General features: G+C 37.6%; 1 protein-coding gene across 5 annotated transcripts in view; it reads right to left on the minus strand.

The window, feature by feature from the left end:
* SHOC1 (shortage in chiasmata 1) overlaps positions 1–26,175 on the minus strand; it is a 53,100-nt gene extending 26,925 nt beyond the window's left edge. For 2 of the 5 annotated variants that reach the window (XM_032919691.1, XM_032919693.1), the window contains exons 1-11: positions 25,670–26,175; positions 25,373–25,496; positions 24,734–24,808; positions 23,311–23,383; positions 19,120–19,201; positions 16,721–16,911; positions 12,589–12,751; positions 8,228–8,330; positions 7,388–7,544; positions 2,454–2,583; positions 1,457–1,551 (exon numbers count right to left, since the gene is read on the minus strand). In XM_032919691.1, the coding sequence (XP_032775582.1) occupies positions 1,457–1,551; positions 2,454–2,583; positions 7,388–7,544; positions 8,228–8,330; positions 12,589–12,751; positions 16,721–16,911; positions 19,120–19,184 (904 nt within the window). In that variant the 5' untranslated portion in view covers positions 19,185–19,201; positions 23,311–23,383; positions 24,734–24,808; positions 25,373–25,496; positions 25,670–26,175. Of the gene's footprint in view, positions 1–1,456; positions 1,552–2,453; positions 2,584–7,387; positions 7,545–8,227; positions 8,331–12,588; positions 12,752–16,720; positions 16,912–19,119; positions 19,202–23,310; positions 23,384–24,733; positions 24,809–25,372; positions 25,497–25,669 lie in introns of those variants that run through there. The other 3 variants (XM_032919692.1, XM_032919694.1, XM_032919695.1) reach the window with 3 other exon arrangements.
* Between the last annotated feature and the right edge of the window lie 629 nt (positions 26,176–26,804).

A 26,804-nucleotide genomic window follows, 5' to 3' on the forward strand; every position in this document is an offset into this window, starting at 1 on the left:
CCTGTTGTTCCTACAATTTGTTCTACATTTGTGAAACTGCAGTACTGTTGCTACTTAATATTGCTATAACAAGTTCTGTTCTTGAGAATAAGCAATCTTCTATTTCCTTCCTTCTTGGAGGTATGTAACAGTCACTGTGATTCTGTTAAAGTACTGATCTTTGCCTTTTTAACACTTTTTTTAAAATTAGGTACTTACTTTCTAACTGATATGACGTAAATTGTGTGAATGTTTCTACTTTTGTAGGAAACAAACTATTTGCATTACTGGCATCCACAGTTAATTGTTCCAAAGTTTCTGCAGAGACTGGATTTAAACCCAGATGAAGCCACCAGCCCTCCTCCAGTGAGCTAAGCACTGGCCCTTCTACCTCAACTGGCAGCATTTCCTTCAGTTCTATAAGCGAATAATGCTGATACACCAGTTTATCAGCCCGATGCTCTACAAAAAAACCCAGAAATTGGCATATGACATTAATAATGATATTAATAATATGATATTAATAGAAACATGAAAACAGAATGGTATTTTGGAAATGAAAGTTCCCAAGTACTGGTGACCTACTACTGTTTATATTCCGTTTGTAACTGAATGTCCATTAACAGACTTGAGAGCAAAGCAGCTAGTGTTATCAGAGCAAGTGTGCTTTTTACTTACTGAGTCTACGAGTAATGGGGGGTTATTTTTTTTTCAGATCTAATAATTGGTAGCTGTATTACTAAAGGTACAATTTGATTAATCTGTGGGTTTACTTGTCATGCTTACAAAGACTTAACATAATTCTTACCCCCCAAAACATTAACTTAAACAGTAATAAGCCTACCATACAATGTTTTCAATTATAAATGAATGTACAAACGAATTGGACAATGTAATAATTCAATATATATAACTTAATCCTGAGACTTGTAAAATGAAGGCAAATAAAATGAAGTGAAAAAACAGTGATAATGCATATTCTGGTGCTGTCAGAAATAACCTGCAGCTTATTTTGGTGTTGTATATTTTGCTTCCAAACATGAACTCTGCTCTTGTCAGGTTATAACATTATTTTCACTAATAGCACTTTTCTATTGATATATATTTTGAAACATTCTTTAAGGAAAAATAGAAGAAAGGAGTTCAACAGATTACTAAATTTCAGTTACCACAGTTATTGAATATAATTACTAGTACTAAGCTGAACATTTTGATAATGAATAAAACTCTCACTTCATTCAGATTACCTCCATAGAAGGAAACATGACATACCAACTTCTATGTTGCCATACTGTTAATTTTTTATACGTAGTAAAAGAATCATATAATAAATGTCAGAGGGTTACATTAATTGGATAAACTTCAATGGCTCAAAAGATGTGCTCTGTAACACATTATCTTTTTTGTTATATTTTCTCTATGTACATGGAACTCTTCAATATCTATTAGAAATTGATCATCAATTAGAAATCCTTACCGACAAGCAAAAGAGAGTTCATATTATCCCTGTACTTCTCTGACTGCCACACCAAAGATTGTAGGTATTCCCTAGAAGGTTCTGTAATCAAAATACTATGAAGAACATAAAAGAAGACTTGGAGGTATGAAGATTAACAGTATTATCTGTTGAACTTTGATTTATATAAAACTACCTTTTAAAGATCTACTTTCTCTCAAAATTTTCAGTTTGTTCATTCATTCATTCATTCATTCATTCATTCATTCATTCATTCATTCATTCATTCAAATTTTACTTCATGCAACACCACAGTGAACAGGAAGGAGAGAAGCCATCAAGGCTGGTTCATGAAGTAAAGCAGCACTGAATGAGAACTCTGTGTAGACTGTGGTTCCCACCCCAAAAGGATATTCAAATTCTTTGTGCATGTGTGAGGAAGACAGCAAGGCAAAAAATGCTAGTCTTGAAAACAAGATGAAAAGGAAAAGATGAAGCAATCCTGATCCTATGTCAGCATGAAAAAGCTTCAATTCCATTGTTGGGAGATATTCAAACTACAGACAATACTTTCTTCCTGTATGTCTTCTGGAGATTTTGTAGGTGATACATGCTCAACAGACGTGTTTACCATATGTATAAATATATGCATATACATACATACAAACATACATACATGCATACAAACATACATACATACTTTCTATATACCTAAGTGTCTACTGTTGCCTGCTCCAAAAAAAGAGATTGGATTTTCAGGTTGTCTCCCACAAGTCTCCCACAAGAAAGAGGTCTACAGTAGTGACTGCCATTTCCCTTTTCAAGCTCCCCTAAAAAGCCACAGATATGGATCATACACTCTGCTCACTCTTTCATGCAAAACACAAAATACATGCAGCTGTTTCAAAGAACATAACTATTAATTTACAAATAGACTACATTTATTTTTGCACTAATTTTGAGGGTTTATTATTTAGAGGATTTATGACAGGATTTATTACTATGAAGTTTTCATTACCTGTTACCAGAAAGAGGAATAGGTTCTTCTTGAAGTCCTGTGGCCAGAAAATTAACCCATGATCTTTGTTGCCTGCATGGAGGGCTTAAAGGTACTTCCATTTCATCTTTCAGATATGGAATGTATTTAGCTAGAAATTGCATAAAGCACCACACAAAAAAAAAAAAAAAAAGGAAATCAAAATCACAAAGCTACCTGTGAATGAAACACATAGGAATTTTACATTAGTGAAGTTTTGGATTAAAATACAAAATATTTTCATGGGACAATTCACTATTTAAGCTATAAACCCCAAATACTTCACATTTAATTTCCAGACAGTTTGGGAATAATAATGTGTAGATCATATTCCTTTACTCACTCTGCAATGTATTTCTGGATACAAACTCTTCCCATACACAATAATTCTTATTATTAAATCATCAGGTACTATGGCTGAGGTTTTGATATCAAGTGTCCATCCCTGTTGGCCTTCTTAGATAGTTCCCACATAAATTAAGATAATTAGATGGGAGAGGGACTTCAGACAATGTTATGGTAGCTGTAACATTCAGAGGAATGGACTTGGGGACTTCAGAAACATAGAGTCAGGATTTTAAAGACAAAATTATTCTTTCAATCAGAATTAGTACTCATTGTAATTCCAAGGGTGACCACTGAAATGAATTACACCACCAGTTTTTTTAAAGCAGTATATAAACAAACCTGGCATGCTAAAAAGTCCCCTGCAAGTCACTTTTCACATCCCTTTTATTAGCCAATCATATTAAATGCAGACATTGTAATGGATTATTGCTTTTTATTTAAATCTAACAAGGAATTTGCAACTTCATTGACTTTGGTGTCATTACATAAAAATTGGTGGTTTACACAATTACCCTGGCATTCATATCTCTGTCATTCTTCTAATAATATTTCTTATTCAGCTTGACCAGAAAATAGAGGTAATAAAAAATACAGTTCCCCCATGTTCTGTGAAAATTAACAGCCAGAAGAATTGTAAGTAAATAAGTGCCTTCATAAGGAAAAACACTTGTAATAAATTCCCTATTCATTACAACAGGCAGTAAGCAGCTGCAATCATCACACACACATTGTCTGGCCAACTGGCATGCAGTGGGCTATGAATCAGCCACCTGCCCAGCTGCTTACAGCTGCTCCTTGTCCAACCTAACAAGCAGATTATACAGAAGGAAGGGCAGGAAGGATAAAAGACTCTGTTAGAAAGCCAGAGAATATACAGTAAACACTGGGGAAAAAAAAAAAAAAAAAGGCGTGATAAGAAATAAAAGTGTTTACAAAAGAAATAAACAGACTTCCAATCAGTATGATTTCTTTCCCATTTACTCAGAACAAAAAGATTTCTGCTGTGAACTTCAGCTCACAAACTGCCCTTTTTTTTTTTTTTTTGTGGTGAAAAACAAATTTAGCGCTTTGAATAGGACAGAAGCTGATCTCATGACAGCAAAAATTCCTGACATTTCTAAAAAGAACAATTATTTCTCTTTGTGCAAAACTGTTCATATTTGTTCTTGTCTGGTTATTTTTGCCTTTGAGGTTGGAACATTCTGACCAGCCACATCAGTTAAACTGTGCCTATAATGAGGGTGCCATTCCCCTTCTCAGGGCATTAATGACTGAATGAATTCTCTTGTTCCTCAAGCTCTTTATCAATAATGCCATAGGTAGCAGGAGAGGAAGGCAAACAATGAAATATTTACAGAAAATGCAATTATTTTATCCCTGTTTCTTCTCTGATTGCAAGCAAATATATTTCACTTCTGGTAACTTATAAACAGCAAAATTAATTAGAAGGAGGAGACTGTAGGGTATGTCTGCTGAAATTTTACACCCAATTACAAATTACAATTGTTGATTAGCAAACGGTGACTGATCCAAAGGCAGGGCTAAGTCAGCAAACTGACAATAAAGATTAATGCCCTCACTTTCTATTAAAAACAATTCAAGATGGTTTGACCACTCATCTAATCCAGAAGACCATCTGGACAATACCCTAGCTAAGACCATAGTCAGTTTGTTATTAGGGTATACAGGAGGAGTTTACCAAACTGCTCAGATCTACTTAACCTCCTCCGGCTTACCATAAACCTTAGAACTAAAGAGCTGTCAGACAGCTCACTAGATTCAGATTACAGTAAATCCTGCTAGGTAATAATTTCCAGATGTAAACTAAACTTAACTTTGTCTTGGTGGGACAACATATGCTGGGTTTGCCTTCAGCTTTTATACCAGACCCTTTGAGCTGCTATGATTACTTCTACCAAACGCCCACTACAATACTTTATCAGGAGCGTGATACTATTAGCCTGAAGAGGGCAACCATCAGTTCAGTTCAAATCATATTGAAACTAAGACAAGAAAAGGGATGTTGGTCTGGAGAAAACTCAAAATTCCTCAAGGATTTTAGTAACTGCTGAATGGAAAACTATCAAGCAAATATACACTGGAGAATAATACTGCTACTGTCCAGTGCAATTATGGATAGACTTTTTCCAAGATAGGACATACATCAGGATGAGAGGTACATGTTTATTCAAGTATTGCCACTCTATCCAGATCACATCCATTTGTAAATGTCACACTTTGCACAGGCTTTTCTGCCAGAAATCAGCGGTGAAATATACCACCAGCACAGCCATTTTTTTGCCTCTCTTAGCCAGCCAATATTACACTATGAAAACAGTAGGGCTGGCAAGAGTATTAATTATTTTGAGAGGTTACTCCTGGAACCTGAAGAAATTTTAACTGAGGCTGAGATACCAGACCTGTTTGGCATTGGTATGCACTGTAACCAGCATCCCTGCCTGAGTTTTCAAGCTTTTAAAGGGGGGTCCGTATAAAGGATTTCCTAATGTCAGTGTAGGACAAGCCAGGATTCAATGCACACATTAGCAAACATTCCACACTTCCAGGTTATTTCTGCGGAAAACAGCTCTTGTGACTATGTGACTGAATTTCTTGACCCCACAGCATTACCGAATTTACTCATTACTCATTTGCAAAATGAGTGCACAGGAGTTTTGAACCTCTAGAAATTACAAACTCAGTACTTTTCCTTAGATTGTCCTCCATCACCCTCTTTTGAAGCATTTACGTAAGGCTTTAATGAACTTTAAACTGCGCTCTTCAACTCCACAATTTTAATCAATCCACTTTAACTTGTCTCTGCACCCTCTGGGTAGATAAATTCTTAGATAAAATAATCTAAAAAGCTAATCAAGCGCAGAAGATATATACACCAACTGCAGCCAAACGCAACATGAAGGAACTGTAGAGCTGGTCTGGTTGTGTTCAGCTTTTAAAGCTCTTGAAAGGAGTATGGCACTTCTACCTGCTTATAGTACAGTTACAAAATAGTGGATTATACAATGTAAACATTCTTATCTCACATTTATATGCTGCATGTACTTCCAAGAACAGACTATGGGGACAACCACTTGGAAAATTTATTTTAAATATCACTCCTTGATTTAAGTAAGTCTTCCTACCTGACTCACAGAATTCCAACATACTTCTCCTATTACTGGAGCAAACCTCCTGCGGCATGGGACAGTACTCAGAAATTTCTATTTTGTATGTAATTTCTGCTTTGAGATCTGAAAACAGGTATTAAAAGGTGCCATAAATGAACCATTTATTGCTTTTTCCTGTCAAAGCAATTTTTTCCTTTCAATCTTTTAACCGAGTCTCCATAATATATTATTATGAAAAATTACAGTTATGCTTAGTAACCCTAAATACCACAGCTGATCAGAGCAGCGGTCAGTCTTGTCTCTTAAAGGTGCAGAAAAAGACCCCACGATATAGTACAGTCACTATTTGAAGTATTAAAAGTTCTACGACTATAGTAATGTGATTTCTGGAACAAGCAGGTAGCATAAATGTAGTTTACCAGGAGTCTGTGTATGTAGATTCTCTTGCTACTAAAAAGGACTAAAATGGAATAGAAAAGAATAATAGTTCGATGTCTGTGTACAAAATCCTCAAACCTCTGCAGTGGTGGCTGGGTCATTCAACTTGGAACATGGCATGTATGTACTAAACATATCAGAGGAATACACATGGAATTGCTGTGGTCAAATAATACACTTTTAAAAGTTTTGTTCCTGTCTTTAGCAAGAGACTGGATTACTTCAAACTGCTGCCCTATCAGAAACAGAATTCAGCACACACTCTCCACACTCATAAGCATAAATCGTGCTTCTCTGATCTGCTTCAGGCCCACCAAACAAGCGGTTTTCCTCACTTGTTTGCCAAAACCAATGCAAACCGGCTTGTTTTAATCAAAATTAAAAAATCTCAGGCCTTTTTTTTTTTTAACTACACAAAATACTGTCATAGATGTCAATCCAATAGCCAGTAACTGTCATTAAAGTTGTAGTTATCAGTAGTATACAAGCATTTAGTAACACTTCTTAAATTCCTTTAAAGAAATTGCTACTATCATTTAGAATATTCCTGTTATCCATGGAAATATTTAACCCTTTTCTTCCAGAAATCTTCTTTTGTGTTTGCAATTACAATGTACTACAGGCAACTTTTATGGTATGACTATACTGCATATAATCCTTTTAAGGATGTTTCTGAGAGTAAATTTAATTACAGATAAGAAAACATAACACTAATTATATTCATGGTAGACTGGATATCATGAATCATGGCTAGTGTTACATTTGTTTCTGAGATTACAACACAACCATGGATTGAATAAAATGGCAAACAGTTTACTTCCCCTTGGCTACTTGAGGAGACATTTCTAATATTCATAAATTTGGGTATAGCACAATTCATAGTCTCATACAGAGAAATTCTCATTTCATGGTCTGCAATGTAATTCATAAGTGAACTGAATATAAAAGAGCTAGATTGTATTAAATGTGTGCAAATGAAACGAAAATTAGGTCAAGCATCACCTTCTTTGATCACCTCTTTGCACATGTCTTCATCAGCCATAGTTTCTGGAGCTAAATTTAACAACTCTTTCAGTTCAAAGTATGATGGAATATTAACAGAATCTGATCTGCCATTGCTGGGTGTGCAGAATTCTAACTCAATAGGCAACATGAAATACTGAAAAATATTAATCACAACAGAATGGTAAGTAAATTTTCTTTGATGTTATTATACGTCAAAGCTTTTTTAAAATTCTGAAACAGCTTAATTCTAAACCAATCTAAGAGCTTTTAAGAAAGAAGTCATATGACATTTACAGAGCATACACAATACAGAGGAAAAAAAATAGTGTTACAGTATTTCAGATTGAGTCAGTGGAGTGTAAAGACTGGATATAAACTTAAAGCTCCCAATCAATTAAAATCCTCATTTATTTAATTGAAGGTTTGTTTTTTTAGAATTTTGAGAAATGAAGCAAAAAATAGATTTGACTTCTGTTTTTAAAAGAACCCAAGCTGGCCCTCCAAATACCAGAACCTGTCTTGGAACTCTCCCTTTCCCACGGATGTATCACGGCTTCCTGCTCTGGTTCATTTTTATTCTTAGTGTAACAAGTAAACCTGCTAACACATCAGGTCCCAGGAGAAACAGCTGATCAGAGTGGAGATTCCTGACAATAGCATCCAAGAATTAAAAAATCCAACAAACACCACCAGTGTTTTCTAATCTTGGAAATATGAAGGCTAAAAATATTTGGCAAGTAAAAAAATAATTCAGAAAAATGACCTGCAGATGAACGAACACTTATGCTTAACATAAAGTAATCAAGAACACAATTGTAAGAAACAACATGATGATACCTCTTCATCTTTTACAGATACGGTACAGAAATTCTCTTTAATCCCCTGCAATTCTTTTTTACTCTCTTCCATCTCCGTTTCATTTTGGAAAGTCAAACATTCCCTTTAAAAGATCATAAAATAAAGCAAGTGATTTCTTTGTATCACTTCATATCTAGACTAAAAGCCTTAGTAGCTTTGATAAGTGTATTTGTGGTAAGGGTTATTTTTCTCTACATCCGTCCTTTTCTAAGAAAGCAATTCCAAGGAATGCTGTACCAATCTGTGTAATTAACTGAAATTACTTTCCAAGAAATAGTACATTACATGCAGAGTAGAATCACTTAATATTGGGACCTGCCTTAAAACATCATATTAAAAAAAAAAAGGAAGTTAAAACTGTTCATCATCTCAAGACGTAAGTCTCGTCATTTAAAAACACTTTCTGAATTTTCTTCTAATGTCAGGTTTTTCTGCTATATACAAAATATCTGTGATAACATTGATATTATTTGTCTTAGAATCATAGAATCATAGAATAGTTAGGATTGGAAAGGACCTTAAGATCATCTAGTTCCAACCCCCCTGCCATGGGCAGGGACACCTCACACTAAACCATGTCGCCCAAGGCTCTGTCCAACCTGGCCTTGAACACTGCCAGGGAATGGACCATTCACAGCTTCCTTGGGCAACCCATTCCAGTGCCTCACCACCCTCACTGTAAAGAACTTCTTCCTTATATCTAATCTAAACTTCCCCTGTTGAAGTTTGAAGCCATTATCCCTTGTCCTACCACTACAGTCCCTAAGGAAGAGTCCCTCCCCAGCATCCTTGTAGGACCCCTTCAGATACTGGAAGGCTGCTATGAGGTCTCCACGCAGCTTCTCTTCTTCAGGCTGAACAGCCCCAACTCTCTCAGCCTGTCTTCATACGGGAGGTGCTTCAGCCCCCTTATCATCCTCGTGGCCCTCCTCTGGACTCGCTCCAACAGCTCCATGTCCTTTTTACGTTGAGGACACCAGAACTGTACGCAGTACTCCAAGTGAGGTCTCACAAGAGCAGAGTAGAGGGGCAGGATCACCTCCTTTGACCTGCTGGTCACGCTTCTTTTGATGCAGGCCAGGATACGGTTGGCTTTCTGGGCTGCAAGCGCACACTGAAGCCGGCTCATGTTAAGCTTCTCGTCAACCAACACCCCCAAGTCCTTCTCTGCAGGGCTGCTCTGAATCTCTTCTCCGCCCAACCTGTAGCAGTGCCTGGGATTGCCCTGACCCAGGTGTAGGACCTTGCACTTGGCTTGGTTGAACTTCATGAGGTTGGCATTGGCCCACCTCACAAGCATGTCAAGGTCCCTCTGGATGGCATCCCTTCCCTCCAGCGTATCAACCGAACCACACAGCTTGGTGTCGTCGGCAAACTTGCTGAGGGCGCACTCAATCCCACTGTCCATGTCGCCGACAAAGATGTTGAACAGGACCGGTCCCAACACCGATCCCTGGAGGACACCACTCGTTACAGGTTTCCAACTGGACATCGAGCCATTTACCACAACTCTTTGCGTGCGGCCATCGAGCCAGTTCTTTATCCACTGAGTGGTCCATCTATCAAATTGATGTCTCTCCAATTTAGAGACAAGGATGTCGTGCGGGACAGCGTCGAACGCTTTGCACAAGTCCAGGTAGATGACGTCAACAGCTCTGCCGCTGTCCATCAGTCCCGTGGCTCCATCATAGAAAGCCACCAAATTGGTCAGGCGGGATTTCCCCTTAGTGAAGCCATGTTGGCTGTCACCAACCACCTCATTGTTTTTCATGTGCCTTAGCATGTTTTCCAGGAGAAACTGTTCCAAGATTTTGCCAGGCACAGAGGTGAGGCTGACTGGTCTGTAGTTCCCCGGGTCTTCCACCTTCCCCTTCTTGAAAATGGGGGTTATATTACCCTTCTTCCAGTCATCGGCAACTTCACCTGACTGCCACAATTTTTCAGATATGATGGACAGTGGTTTAGCAACTTCATTCGCCAGCTCCTTCAGGACCCGTGGATGGATTTCATCAGGTCCCATGGACTTCTGCACGTTTAGGTTCTTAAGATGGTCTCGAACCTGATCCTCTCCTACAGTGGCCTAAGGTCTTCATTCTCACAGTCCCTGCATTTGCTTTCCAAGACTTTCATGGTGTAGTCAGAGCATTTGCTAGTGAAGACTGAGGCAAAGAAGTCATTAAGAACCTCAGCCTTCTCCAAATCCATGGTAGCCAGTTCTCTCGATAGCTTCCGGAGAGGGCCCACGTTGTCCCTAGTCTGTCTTTTATTTGCTACGTATCTATAGAATCCTTTCCTGTTCTTTCACATCCCTTGCCAAACTTAATTCTAGCTGGGCCTTAGCTTTCCTAACCTGGTCCCTAGCTTCCTGGGCAATGCTCCTATATTCTTCCGAGGCCGCCTGTCCTCACTTCCACCTTCTATAAGCTTCTTTTTTCCCTCTAAGTTTCCTCAGCAGCTCCTTGTCCATCCATGGAGGTCTCCTGGCCCTCCTGCTGCACTTCCTTCTAGTCGGGATGCAATACTCTTGAGCACGTAGCAGGTGATCCTTGAATACCAACCAGCAGTCTTGGGCCACCTTGCCCTCTAGTACTATATCCCATGGAACCTTACTAAGCAGGTTCCTGAAGAGGCCAAAGTCTGCTTTCTTGAAGTCCAGGGCAGTGAGCTTGCTGCATGCTCTTCTCACTGTCCTGAGGATCTCAAACTCAACCATCTCGTGATCACTACAGCCAAGGCTGCCCTGGAGCGTCACATTTCCAACCAGTCCCTCCCTGTTGGTGAGCAGGAGGTCCAGCATGGCACCTCTCCTTGTCAGCTCCTCTATTGCTTGAAAGAGGAAGTTGTCTTCCACACAATCGAGGAACCTCCTGGATTGCTTCTGCCAGGACGTACCATCCCTCCAACAGATGTCAGGATGGTTGAAGTCCCCCATGAGGACAACTGCCTGCGAGTGTGAGGCTGCTCCTATCTGTCTGTAGAGCGCTTCATCCACAGAGTCCTCTTGATCAGGCGGCCTGTAACAGATCCCCACCGTAATGTCCCCCATTGCTGTTCTCCCTTTGGTCCTGACCCACAAACACTCTGTTACCTCATCAGCCATCCCCAGACAGAGTTCCATACTCTCTAGCCTATCACTGACATAGATAGCAATGCCCCCTCCCCGTCTGCCTGGCCTGTCTTTTCTAAACAGCCTGTAACCTTCCCTTCCAACACTCCAGTCACAGGAGCCATTCCACCATGTTTCTGTGATACCAATGACATCATATCCCTGTAGCCTTGCACACATCTCTAATTCCTCTTGCTTGTTCCCCATACTACGGGCGTTTGTATAGAGGGACCTTAGCCGAGCTCCAAATGAAGCCGACTCAATGGCTGGAGCAGCTGAAACATCTCTACATCACTCCAAGCACTTATTACAGGTGCTGGCAACTGACCGGGAGTGTTGGGATGGATCAATGCTCCCCTTCCCCAACACATCTAGTTGAAAGCTTTCTTGACCAGCCTGGCAAGCCTCCTACCAAAACAGCTCTTCCCCTTCTTTGTCAGACCAGCTCCACCAGCCTCCAGTAGACCTGGCCTCCCAAATGAAGCTCCATGCTCTAAATAGCCAAACCCCTGACTATAATAGCCAAACCCCTGACTATGATAGCCAAACCCCTGACTATGATAGCCAAAGCCCTGACTATGTCAGGGGTTTTGTCACCTTTAATTCCTATGTCACTTTTTTCCTATGTCACCTTTAATTCTTTTTGTCACCTTTAATTCCTGTGGAATGCTTCAGCACCAAAGAAGGCAGAAGGTGCTCACTATTGATTAAAAAGAAAACCAGAAGTATGTACTCTGGTTTGACAAACTTTTAAAAGGCCAAGAAGGAAAACTCACGAGTGAGGCTACTACTTGCCTTGTAAAGCACGGATGAAAGCAGAACAGAGATAAGGATTTTTCAAGCAGAATGAAAACATTTAATTAGGCTTGCCCCTCGTGACCATTACAGTCACTAAATCTATACTGACTTTTTAGGGGGATAACTTCCTCATCAGTCCCTGACACTACTATTTTTCTGCAGATTTTTTCAGTGTCCAAAACAAAGATCCTGAGCACATTTCACACTTGCAGAATGTAAAAATGACATAATTTCATTAAAGAAAAATATTGTTTTCTTAAATAATGCATATAAAATTCATCCTCCTCATTTTTCGAAAGAAGAAAAACTGAAGTCATTATCCATTGCAAATATAAACTAGTTAAAAAGTTAACATGCACAGAAGATGTTAAAATGTTAATGGCATTACACACAGACTATTATTTATGTTCAATGTTATACAACAATTTGTAGATACCTGAAAACATTCTCTTCTGTTAAACTCTGTCCTTCAGAATCTAAAAGGGGATCTTTCACTAAAAAAAAATGTAGTCTGCTCAGAAGTACAGATGAAGAAGGCAGTTTTTTACGATAATTTTCAAGGTTATCAATAAAAAAAAGTTCCTCTTCCATATATAAATCTGAAGGAAAATAAGAAAAAATACATTAACAATCAACATAATAAGAATTCTCAGAATAAAGAGAGGCAACTGTTGGGACACTATAAATGTCAGCAAAACAATAACTACTTTTCACTTTAAATATTTTTTGATTTTTAAACTTTAAATGCAATGAAGTCTAGCCTTCCAGTGATTCACACGACAAGCTTTGGTTTTCTTTTCCTTTTGTCTTCCATAGCACCTATTAAAAAGAAGAGGTACTTTTCGCTCCCTTGCTTGTATTGTAAAGTACATTAAAGGAACTTCTGAGGCAGGTTTTGGCTGAGAAACTTAATTCAGTGCAATTTTTGAAGTAGAAATGAGGCAGTCTCTCCACACACTAAAACTAAACTAAATCTAAGACTAAACACAGACTTTCTAATTCTGAAGCAACAAAAAAATATTTACAGAATGAGCAGACAATAAATGTAGGTTATAAATTACTATGATTTCAAAAAAGATGACATTATGGACCTTAATTTCTTTTGAGTTTACATGACTACTCTCCATGAGACAGAACTGATGCATTAATCATAACTGTTGTAATCCTTTATATTGACAATACACACACACTATATATACACACACATATTACAAATATCTATTACATATAGAAGGGAAAAGAGAGTTTTTTATTCTTCTTACTTATTTTTTACTCACATGGAAGCCTCGTGATTCCCACATCCCCCTTTCACCCCCTGGATGACTCCCTATCTGTAATAACCCTCCTTTCCTTCCTAGTGGGTGGAACTGATAAATACCAATTATAATTACCCTGAACTGTTTTATGCTGCTGACACAAACAGATCCCTATAAAGAATCTATCAATTAAAAAATAAATGCCTCATTATAAAATGCCTCTGTTTAATGAGATTCAGGAGAGGCCACTAAAGCTTCTAATACTCTATAAAGCTTAAAGTACCTCCAATGAAAAAACTGACATATTTTATGACACAATTTACAAAGTCCCTCATCTATTGTTCTTCCTTTTCTTCACGCAACCATGAAAGCAAAGTAGGAAGCACCTCAACATTCAGGCAAATAGTGCTTGGAAAATTAGGCGCTAAAATCAACCAGAAAATAAAGATTGCTTCATGACATAAACTCCATCATGCTACCCTCAAATAATATCTCATTTAATTTTTGTTAATACAGCATCATAACTCCTAATATCCTAACACTAATGAAGGTCAAATAACGCACAACTTTCCCCTTGATTTGCAGTTAGTATTCTAATTTAGCTATATTGTTGATTTTTAAAATATCCATTCATATTGTATCTTTTTATTATAAGTGGCTCTAGTACTGAAAGTGTGTAAAAAAAAAATGAGGCTTTTTTTTCAATTAATCTCACTCTAATGTGACTCAAACATTTAAATAAGTGCATTTCTTTGTTACTTTTAACACATTTTAACCTGTTACTCCCCAGGAAAGCATGCCTATGCAAGAATGCACTTACACATACTGAAGTGCCCTCCTGAAACGGAACAGATGCAATCACGTACCAAACTGCTTTCCTAATACAGAATTTTACAACTGGTGCAAGTCACAGAGTCTGAAATTCACAAATGCCAGTGTTTGAAATCCATAGCAAACTGAACTGAGTTGCCACTTTGTGACTTTAGGAAGTGCAGTTCCACATGTTGTAATAAGTTTATTTTTCAGACTTGTAACTTGAATGCAGTGTCACCACTTTCTTTGATTCAGTAATTTCTGATTGGCAGAGCACTGAAGAAAAGACCCTTGATAGGCTTAAGCACATGCTCAATTGCTTTATCAATCAGGGAGCAAATATGCAGTTTATGTTTGAATGAGGGTTTCACTGCCACTGCTATCATGTGCTATTGTAAAGATAGCACTTTTCAGCTCAATGCTATAAAGATGGTGTCATTCTGCTGTCACCTCTCTCTCATAATAAACTATGTAAAACAGTTTTTGCAAACTGAACCAAATTAAGTTTTTAACTGTTCCATTCAATATTCCATTCACATTTCACGGCTCTTCATTTTCTTAGTGTTTTCCACTGCTATAGTCCAGTAACACTTTATTAGATAAGTTTTAAATGTGTGCATAACCTATTACACTAAACTTCACAACCCAAATGGAAACTTTCTTTTGCTTTAAACAAAAAACTTTAAATAATACAACTCTTAGTAAGCATTATATGCATTATTTCTTACATTACACCTCAAAAAGTGAAATGTCTGAAGAAATTGATTTTATTCTCTGAAAGGAATAACAGGGTGATATTAACAGAAATAACCAGGAAACATTTTAATATGCACAAGCTCGTAGAAAAAAATCTCCTGCAGTAATAAAATCAGCTATTTAGAATTTGAATATAACCCTCCTCCACCAGAAAAACAGATTTTAAATTATAATTTCAAATCTTGTATCATGTTCTTTCTTATTTTTTAAAAAATACAGGTTAGGTAATTATGTCCTATCACCCATAATATTCCACTTCTAATCATTGTATCTATCAGTAAATTTCATGCTTTCACACTCTCCATATGTATCTTCATGCCTATAGTGAAACCTAGTTAGTACTGTTAGCAGACTAGCTGGCATTAATTATCAGGTTCTCAATGACACAAAGTAGTTTGCAAATCTTTTTGAATGGCAGCTTTGTTAGAGTTAATACTTCCCTCAAAAGTCAACAGACTTTTGCTATAATTTCCTTCTTAAATTAAAGAAAGTTAGAAAAAGGGTTGGCAGTAATACATTGGTTACACTAACAAGTAATTATTGATCTGCTAATTCTGCTAATTCAATAAACCAGTCACCAGAACAGTGAATAATTTCATATTCTCCCATAAAAAGAAAACAACCCAAACCAGACAATTTAGCATGCCTCTTTATGTTTCTGTACAATAAAAATCTGTAACTTTAAAAAATATATAATATTTTATGAAATTTATTACACTTTTCTTTTTCTTTTCAGACTCCTATCCATAAACATTTAGCTCTCTTGATTGTTCCCAAGTAAGTAACAGCTAAGACATGAGGAAAGCATCTGAATTATTTTTATTTTTTTTGTAAGCACACTAGAGAAAGAGCTTTATTAATTATTGAAGCCTTCTGCCACATGCCACCTAACTCTGAAAAAAAATCTGGTAATTACTTAATCAGATGAATCAAGATTACTGTCTTTCAATTATTAACTGTAATATACTTGTGTTGTTGATAGCATGTTCCTAGTAAATGTTATCTTGTACAATATTGTATCAAGAACCACCTGCCTCCTCTGTGTGACCGTGGAAAAAAGGTCTCAGTAAATGATTACTTTACTTTTCTTTTCTAAAATAATGTAATTATCAGATATTAAAAACCCCAAACCAGTCAACCAACAATCAAACAAAAAAACCCCCAACAAAACCAAAACAACAAACCACTCCCCCAAACGTATTAAAAAAATAAACCTGATAGTTCGGAATAATAAATCATAATACAGTTGAATCAAACACTTCCTCAACATTTTGCTTTCTGTGATCGTAATTCATTACTTCTATTACGGAGGTATTAACCATAAAATCTCTGAAAACACATAGGAATGCTACTCAATTTGAAGTATCTTCATCCCAGCAATAAAGCAGAAACTGCTTACTTCTTTCCGCCCTTGACATGGTAAAAGAACATGCCATAAGGATCTAATTTTATTGAGGTACAAAAGATCATTGAATTTTGATCACTGCCCAATAAGATCTACTTATTGTGATACTTCCTGCCACCTTCTGCCATATATTTGATAAGTCTGAAACTTCTTTTGGCTTGCACTATTTTGAACTGTTAAAACAGGCCCTGCTTCTACAGGGAGTAAATCGCTATTAAATGGTATAACTTCTGCAATTGCAAAGGCTGTGATCATCCAAATGATCATGCACAAAAAATTATGGAAGTTAACAAGCTGACTCCACTAAATGTTAGAAAACACTGGATTAAAAACTTTACCTTGCCATTGTTCTTTATATTCAGTGTCATAGTCAGTCTTCAAACATTTCTCTTGGGTTGATTCTTCCTTAGAAGCATCTTTCGTAAGTAAAAAAAGTTCTTCTGTGTCAGTCTGAGAGGAGGGATTTGAACTTGGAATAAATTCTATTAACTCGTTATTAGTATTGAACTCTACAGAGCAGATAGGTTTCCTGAAAAGCAGAAAAATATACCTAAGTTGTTATAAAAGCACTGTCATAACTTCCCTGACTCCCCAGTGAATCAACAGCACTCAAAAAGATAATCCAAGAACTTTGATAATCACTGTGTTCACTGAAGAAGATGGGAAATTACTGAGTTGTTATCACTATTCACTAGGTACATGGTTAAATGACACATTTAATTCTTCCCCAAGAAAAAGCACTCTAAGTTTACACCCAGCACTAAACCGAACAAAAGGATAATGGCTGAAAAAAAGCATCAAACCTACTGATGTCATAATACTCATGACAAAAATTTGCTGCTGGGTTAAACATATAGTCATGTTTCAATAATTGTGCAGAAATTGCTAGTAACTGCAATAGGAAAAAAACACAATGAATGAAAAACAAACATGAGACTACATGAGACAGCCTTTTCTAGAGTCAACCCTTTGTTCTGGGAAAAGGTAAATATTTTAAATGCAGGCTAGTCCTACAGCTATGCTTGTACAGTGTTTTGAACACAGAAGGCACTACATTAGATTTAATGTATTTAGCTTCTATTAGATCTTTACAATATGAAGTAAAACTTTCAGCAGTCTCTTTGAAATATGGACTATTGAGTCCTATCATCAAAATAAGCATGGCAACGAAGTGCATGTACTAAAGCTAGTAAGGTAGTTTGGCAGTTCTTAGGAATTACAGATTCACTTCCTTATCACATTTCCTGCCAGGCATCCTCTCACCTCTGCCTAGGCAGTCTGTGTCTCTTCAGTGTTTTTCGCCTTTGGTATTTTTCTCCTACTTGTTTATTGTTCTCTTTTTATTTCTCAGCCTCTCCAAGGACATATTAGGCTCCTTGGCACTTTGAACCAGTCTTCCCTAATGTAACAGTCCACTTCACTGACTTATTTGATCAGTCATTCATACTTACATTCCTCACCAGCTCACCCAAAGAACTTTAAAAAAAAAAAAATAAAAAATCCCAAACCCAAAAGGCAAAGTTGACAAGCTTACATAAAAATATCACCTCTCCTTATCTAGTTACCTAAATTTTTAATCACACAGACAAGCACAAAAAGGCCACACAAAGCCCTTGTTTAGTAGTATAAACTAGTACCTACTGTTAGAACACAATAAAGTCATCTGAGCAGAGTCTTAGAATAGCATGTATTGAATCTTGTGATAAGCAATACAAAGATGCTGAATTCAATTACAGCCATATTACATATCAGCACATCTGGGAAATACTTTAGTAGTTATTACGCCAAACTGTAAGTCTAGAATATTCACAAGATTCATACATGCTGTTAGAAGTAGCCAAGATAGTGTATTTGTATTCAACTTGGGTTTTGTTAAATGGCCTACAGCCATATGCTCCATAGTGAAGGTAATAGCATTGAACAATTTTCATTACTCAGTCAAACATAAGATTTGGGAGGGAAAAAAAAAATTGTTTATGATCACAACTTTATCAAACACAGCACTCGGTAGGGCATAGCATACTGTCAGTTTTTAAACAGGGTCAAAGTCCAGTTAAAAGTTTTTTAATATTTCAGTGACTTCCTTTGTAACTTTCAACATTATGTTGATAAGTTACTTTTAGTACCACTTCCTCTTTTGTGCAAAAGAAAAGCACAGATAACTGGAAAATATTCTCAGGTTTGGACTTTTGGATATAACACCTATCAAGGTAACCAGTACATCACTGCATTTTTAAAGGAAACTATACAGAATTTGAGATTTTATGACACAAAGGTAATTTCAAAATGAATTGTATCTGAAATTATTCTGCCTTATAGCAAGCTTGAACAATAGGTTTAGGTTAAGGTTTATAAATACTTTTCTTCAAATAGCTTCATCTACAGTTAGGAGAGATAACTGTCTGAGAGAGGGAGAGGGGAAAATAGCCTCACTATTCATACAAAGATTTCAGAGACTTTCTGCAATGTCATAAATAGATTACACAACCATCACAAAAATGAGATAAAGAAGCAGAAAACTCACTGAAAACATGATACTACTTTAAGTGAAAAAGCCATCTTTAAGCTGTTCGCTACAGCGTACAGCTCCAGCACACTGGACGCTTGCTACTGTCAAAAAACATTTCCATGTTCTGTTATCATCATTAGGTTATGATTCACAAAGTAACTGAATGATATCATATATGGAATGATATCATAAAGGAATCATGTATGTTTTTAACTTAAGGTCACTGACTTTTCCAGGAAATCCTCCACAGGTAAACTTTGCTTCCATTGATCCAGTACCAAAATAGCAATCATGTTCTGTGTTGAAGTAACTGAGACAAAAAGAGAGAAAAAGAATCACACATAAAGTATTTATTTTTATAAATATTTATTGATCAAACCATTGCAGAGGTTGACCAAACTTTCCATGGGATGTATAGAAGAAACTGTGCTTTTAGTTTCCTCTAGCAAAAGTAAATGCAAACACACTGGAAAAATGCAAATACATTTACCTCTAAGCTTGGAAGCCCCCAGTTTTTCCCACAGCTCAAAACCTCAGCATCATCTTTCAAACCTCTCTTAGCTAATCAGATTTAGTATTTTACTTATCTCTGTTTACTGCTTTTCTATCCAGACAGGAAGTTTTCCAGAGATCTCTACAAACTAATTAAATATCACCTCATTTATGATACCATACACAAGCAAAGATCCATTACCCATTTGCTTCTACTCAGGTAATGACCACGTTCTACCTGCAAGAGCTGTATAAACTGACACACTGCTACTTCCAGAAATAACAGGGTTTGCTTTTCGGTGGGTTTTTTTGTTTTGTTTTGGAGACCTATTATGCACAAACACAAGCTTTTCCTTCAATCCACGGTAAATCTAAATTAAGACTTAAGGACTGTATAACCTACTTCTAGTCCATGGCTTCCTATACTTATCATCAGCAAAGAGCCCAGTGAGATGATACTTTTCATCTTGTTGTAAACAGGGAGGAAAGCAAAGTGATAATCTCCAGATGGACAACTTCTGCCTTGCCATGTTCTGCACAAAAAAAGGCATGTGATAAAATTTAAACAGTTCCATTCTTTTTCTTTTTGTGCACTACCTCAGTCACACTGTTTTCAAGTGTTTTCTACTGAAACACATTTTATATTTAGACTTTATTTTTTTGTAAACCTGACATAGTCCAAACCAAGAGAAGATATTAAGTTACCTGACTTGATATTTAACTTTTAATCTACAGTTCTGCATATGCAAAACTCCACTTATGCTTAGCTACACTTACCTAAACTTTGCATGTGCAATTACAAGTCCTTATCTTAACACTTTCATTGGTCTCCTGAACTAATACATGTATAAGCTGACCAGAAACAATTTTAAATCATTCCTACTATTGCTGTTTTAATTGCTCATAATATTCTAAAGCCTCTCAGTTTCCATGTGCCATTAAAAGCTAACAAAAGCCCTTTCTAAATGCTTTTACCTTCAATAAAAGCAATAGGGGAGCATGGTAGTAATCAACTGAGTTCTAGAATTATATAGTCAACTTGGCAACTTCAGTAGCTCTACTGAAGCTCTACTGAAAACCACCTTCAATAACCTATGTAACTGTTCTTTTGCCACAAAAGCCCATGTGCAGTACTGCATGAACAGCACAAAACGACAGAATAAAGTTAGTTTAGGAAGCAGAGAAAAATCATTCCTACAAAGGGGCTTGGATTAACAAGCTCATAGCTTAAAAAGAAGTTTTCCTCAAGAATTCTGGGGTATAAAAGGTGTCTTGGAAAAGCCAATTAGCTATAGAAATGTGGGAGAACATCATGAATGAGACTAAAAACTTCTCTCTAGTTCTAAATCCATCACCTGAATTCAGTTCTGTTGCTTCATGTCCTAGAAAGTGCACCCACTTCATGCCGTCTAGCCAACTACAGCTTGTACTGTTAGACACCTCAGGTGACAAACTAGAAACAGTCCACCAACTTGGACTGCCACCAGAGCAACCATGCTGTTGGCGCACTTTTCATACCTTCCAGTATAAGCAGAGAGAAAATGGGGAAGGGGGTGGGGAAGGAAAAAAAAGAAAAAAAAGACATGGAAAGCAACGTGAACACTGTCACTTCTGTGAAAGGTCACCATCACGGATTGTTTTTCCATTTCAGTTTAATCCTGTGTGCGATACTTAAAATTCTGTAAATGCCAGTTAATTTTTACAGAAAAGGCCAAAACCATTGCCATCATAGTAGCTTTTCTTTAGAGGGCTCTTGTAAAAAATTTAAAAATATCATACTGCATTCCTTCTTCCCGAAGGAAGCATGACATTTCCCTAGTGATCTTCTGCTTTACAAATTCTGAACAAAGAAGGCAGAAACAGACAACTCCAGGAAACTGGACCAAGGTCTTCTACATGTTACTGGCCACACATCAGTTTAAATAACCTGTATTGAAATTACTGCTAAAACCCTGCATTTATCATAAAACGAAGTACAGCTAGTCTGCTAGCTTTTCTACAGCCTAGCCTAGTTAGTCTACACAGCCTTTCTCAAATACATAAAAGTGTTTTTCAAGGCCATTATTAATGACTATGGCATTTGGTCAATGCATATTTACCCCTATTTCTCAAGGAAATGCAAAGGTCTCTACAAATTTCTCTTCTAACTGAAAGATATAATATGCTTTTTTACAGTTCCATACAGCTTGCATACGCTGTCAGTTTCTAATGTGAGAATGTTGAAGTTCTAAGATGACTTTGTAACGACACCTGCAATGCTCAGTAGCATGAGGAATCTAACTCTTGCGTCTCTAACGACTGCAAAGGCTCCTTTCTTCAAAGATACTTTTATACTGGGCAGCAGGAAAAATTGTAACTAGGCTTGACAGAAGTGCATAACAAGTACATGAAGAGCAGGATTCCACATCCAGTTGAGCCTTATATGTGTAAGAATCAGTCTAATATGCTCATTGAATCCCAGCATTTCCTAAGAAGTGGAAGCATTAGGCAAGTCCACTTAATATATCAGATGCCTGAAAACTCAAATTAACCATCACTGATTTCCAGCAGGAGGGTAGAAGTTAGGCACAACTGTGGAACAAGAAGCTGTACTTTTAGCACAGCGTATCACTTGCACAGTCAGTTCTGTAATACCTTTAAATGTGTGATCACATCCATTAACCTCTTCTGTCAGTATTACACAACAACATTCACACTGTTCTAGAGCAGCCATCCAGCAGGTCACCAAACATCTCTCTTCTACCACTTTTCATTTGTCCTGCTATCAACACCACCCTACTCCTCAAAATTTAGGCAAGCAAAGCCATGAACTTAATTCGTCTCTTCTGCACAATAGCCCACAATGTGTTCTGCTGACACACCTACTTTTCATTCTCAGATAACACAGAAACATCTGAAGACCAAACTGATGTGACTACTGTAAGGTTTTCACCCAAATATTGAATGACAGATTGCCTACTGTTGGAGTTACAATAGAAAAAGAAGCTCCTGTTGCTACAATCTAAGAAAACACTAGGCACACCACAGGTACAATATAGAACAATTCCCGTACTCTGAGGAAAGAGATGTGGGCAGGGTTTTCACAATGTGGATCTCATTTTACCCGCAAGTACCATTTCTGGACTGCTTCCCAGGCTGCATTTCTTCAGCTGTGTGCCAGGAGCACTTGTGTACGTATATGCACGCTCCCTGAACTCTTGAGGGCATCATGTCTCGCTACTCATTCTGCTCACAGACTAGAAATGTCCCCTATTGGCAAAGCACCACTCTGCCAGAGAAGTGTTTTATTTGTCCCATACCTTTTATTTGAAAATGTAAATAAGTAAAACCTCAATTAAGTAACACTGTGCTTCAGTGATAAGCAGTTGGTAACATCACACAGATGTAAACAGGAAGAAAAACAAGACTTCATAAGGTTTCTCTATCTTAACTCATCAACACCTATTAAACCAAAATAATAACCATCTGCTCTCCATTAGTTTAATCTAAAATTTCATAAAACCTCTTCCCTACAATCAGTAGGGAATAGAGTGTTGTGTATCACTATCTTAATATATATTGAAGTAGTCGGAAAATTTGATTTGTTCTCCAAAAAGGTAATTAATTAAATTTTATGCATTAGAAGGCACAGTGCACTCTCCAAAGAAAGGTCTAAACAGGAAACTGGCTATAAAGTACAATAATATGTGCATCAGACACTAAAACTATGATGCTCTTCAGTTTTGGCAAAATTGTACTTCATTTTTTTGTTAAAAAAAACCTTAATTACTTCACTATGTTACCTCAGCAAGTGCAGTACAACAACCTCACCAAAACATAATTCCTAAGAAAAACAGTTATCTCTATATTTTTTAATGTGCACTTAATCTTTTCTTCAGTTACTGCCATATTTCTTTCAAAATATTAAGAGAAATAATAAAACTATACCTCATATAAATAGTCTGTTGAGTGATACTTTAAAGCTGCAAACATCTTGGTTTGTGATGTTTTCAACTCTGACCTTGCCAAGAAGACATACAAAATATGGATTAGTTAAAAATTTTCGCTATCATCCTATAATGTTGAAAAAGAAGGTTGAAATTAAGGTTCATCAAGAATAACTTCCTAATTTCTGATAGAACATGCACCTTGGACTGAATTTCCTACAGAAGACTACCCAAAACATCCAGTATTATCCCTTTGCAAGTATGTAACAGACTAACTACGTCCAAAGTCACTTGATTTTTATCCAAAGGAATTGGGCTTTGGGTTTTTTTTTTAGCTATGCCTTTTGCTGTTTGTTTCACAGAAAACCTTCTAAACTGTTAAGTGAATGTAAGCAACACAAATTGCATCCCTAAGCAATAATTTTGAGAAATTAACTGAGTAAATTATTTTTTATGGATTCTAAATTAGCTTTTAAATATATTAGTTCAACTATCTAAACTATTAATTTTTCACTGCCTCATGTATTTATGAGGGGACTTTTTTCTCTCCTTCAGTTTTACAAGTGGAAAGGTGATTTCATAGGCTAATTGTGAGCTAGAGGTCCTGCTGGAACACCAGGTCTCTAAATTAGTCAATACCTCTGATGGGAACCAGAAGTGAGATGAAAACTATAAAAGGACAGATATGGTGTGAGTGCATACTGTTGTGCATGTATGCATGAGGTAGGAGAATACTTGTTCTTAATTAAAATTAGGTAAGAGAGTCAAGGGTAAAGTAAGATAATTCTGTCCAAAAGGTGTACTATGTAATTGGAACGTAACCAATGTGAACTTGTGACAGAAGGCAGTCTCCATGTGCATACCAGTAGCTATCGGTAACATGATATTAGGATAAAATTGCCTATGTAACACTGTTGGAAATACCAAATTTGGGTATGGATGTAAACAGAATTGGGACCAGTGAGGAAAATGTAATTAGGGGCTGGTTGCTCACTTGAGAGAAGCCTGGGCAGAGAAAAGGAAGTGCTGAGGTGAAAAGGTAGGTTGGGGAAAAGAAAAGCATCAGGGAATAAGATATGAAATCAGATGAAGAATGAAGTAGAGGGGAATGTTCTGATGGAAGGAGTGTGGATGGTTTGAAACAGTGGTGAACCCAACCAATGGACCTATGGAAAGCCCTTTGGACAACCTGCAGGACTCTCTGTCAGGTCTGCATTCAACAGACTTGGTGTGGGAGAGTGAAGCAGAAAGGGGTGCGTTTTCAAGGAGGGCTAGATTTGTACCTTAATACTACAGGCAGGAGGACAGGGAATATAACTGCAACTTAATAGTATTGATGTGTATCACTTATTAATACTTCCTGATAACAATATAATCATGCATTCATATAAATACTAAGCAATAGAGCTGCAACTGTTACTCACTGTGGTATAATTGTGAATACAGCTAATAGTAGTGAACTCCTTAGTAGCCATTTAAGGTACTGTATGTCACTTAATCTGTAAACATCAAAACCATCTCAATCAGTTAAGTTTCAAGTTAGCAATTTAAAATAGGAAGAGTGGGATTAAGATATACAGTACATAAGGACACAAGGCAATCCAAGCATACTTAAAATCTCTTAAGATTTTTTATGGAGAAACAATAAAACTGCAGAAGAACATGATGCAGCTGCATTTTCCAAGAACTCTCTAAGTACTCCAAGAACCACTATAAGTAAGTGAAATGTGCAGTATAAGGTACTTCTGCCAGCATCGGATGCTATAGATCAGCAGTTTTCACCGCCGGTGAAAAGCCGGCAGTGACTAAGGGCGGCGTATGATGGAAACGGAAAACAGAAAAGACATAAACCCACCTGGAGCTCCGCACCACGGCGCAGCCCCCGTCAGCGCCGCCCCTACCTCAGGGCACCGTACCTCCGCCGCAACCCGCCCGGCTCCGCCCTCCGCCTGCGCGGGGAGCGGAATTCGGGCCTCTGATTGGCTGCTGCCTCTTAGCGCCCTTTCAGGCCGCCACGGCCTCGCCCCGTCCCCGAGCTCGAGCGGCGCGGGCGGCCATGTTACCTCAGGGAACGTGAGGGGTCACCGGGAGGCGTCTCTTGGGGCTGACCGGCGGCGTTGGAATGCTGCAGCCTCTGCTTTACCAGGAGCACTACCAAAGGGCTCAGAAGCAGACAGCTCCTTATCTCTATATAAAAGAGAAATATCTTCAAAGCACAGCTGCAAAGACTTATAAAGCAGTAAATCCAGTTAACTAAATTTCATCTTCTGCCACCGGTAGCAGCTTGTATGGGAGAAGAAGCTAATGAAAAAAAGATGAAGTTAGATTTTAAAGTGATTGTATTTAAAACCACTGCTGACCTGCTGTCTGTTACCTTGGGAGCTGAAATGGAGTTCCAGCAAACACCTGGAATGTCAGTCTCTACAAATAGCTGTCAACTTTGGGAAAGGGGGGTTTTTCGGGTTGTTGGTTTTTGGTTGGTTGGGTTTTTGGTTTTTACGTTTTAATTGGCTGCTTGACTTACTCTTGCAGCCCAAGGGCTGCTGTCTGTGAAACAAGTACTTGTGTTTCTCAGCAGGCAGTTTAGCATCACATTCCTGCTGCCGTCCAGGCTTGACTAATCCCTGCCTGGCAGGAATTCCAGGACTAGTTGTGAGAATGCTCCCTCTTCCCCTCCAGATTTCACATGCATCACAGCGACAACTAGGGTCCAGATGCAGTTTTGCTTGCTGGAATAGTGCGTTTTTACAAAGGCTGGCACCCCCAGTGCAGGAACCTTTGGTAATGCTGCAGGAGGTGAGTCCAGCCTGTTGCTACAGTAGTCTTGGGAGTCTGAAAAATGTGGCTTCTCCAAGAACTTCTTGCAGGTTGAGTCCCAGATGATGATAGATTTCTGTGGGGAAAACAAAAGTTACCCTTTTCACTCTGGGTTTAAAAGCTCCACTAGCTTTTGTACATCCAGTGGGTGAAAATGCTAAGAAAAAGCATATAGACATGGACAGATGTTGTCTTTACTGCTACAAAATACTGCTTTATTTTATTTTAATTTTATTTTATTTTGTTTTATTATTTTTTAAAGTGAGACGATAGATTTAGCCTAGCATTAGCATAGAGTTTTTCCAAGCACAGGCATATTGCAAATGTTTTCCAGACCACTGTGAAAATTGCAAATGCCAATACTTTATTGTTATCTCAGTATTTATATTTTAAAAATGTATTTCTATTCTGCTCTCTAAGAAGTACAAGACAAACTTTGGGCCAAGCAGGCATAATACACAAAACACAGGAACTTTCAATTAAAGTATTTCAGAAGCACACCTCTCCCAGTTGGAATATAGAGAAATGCATGTTTTTACCTCAAATGAGGAAACAAAATAACAGTGTATTATGGGTAATTGGGCAGGATGTTACAGCAGAGAAATGTGCCCCAATAGCAAAGCCTTTGAAGTACCTGGAAGAGGTAAAAGTAATGAAGCCACTAGAGCAGATAAAGTA

Source organism: Strigops habroptila, chromosome Z (assembly GCF_004027225.2).
Source record: "Strigops habroptila isolate Jane chromosome Z, bStrHab1.2.pri, whole genome shotgun sequence".
Classification (NCBI taxonomy): Eukaryota; Metazoa; Chordata; class Aves; order Psittaciformes; family Psittacidae; genus Strigops; species Strigops habroptila.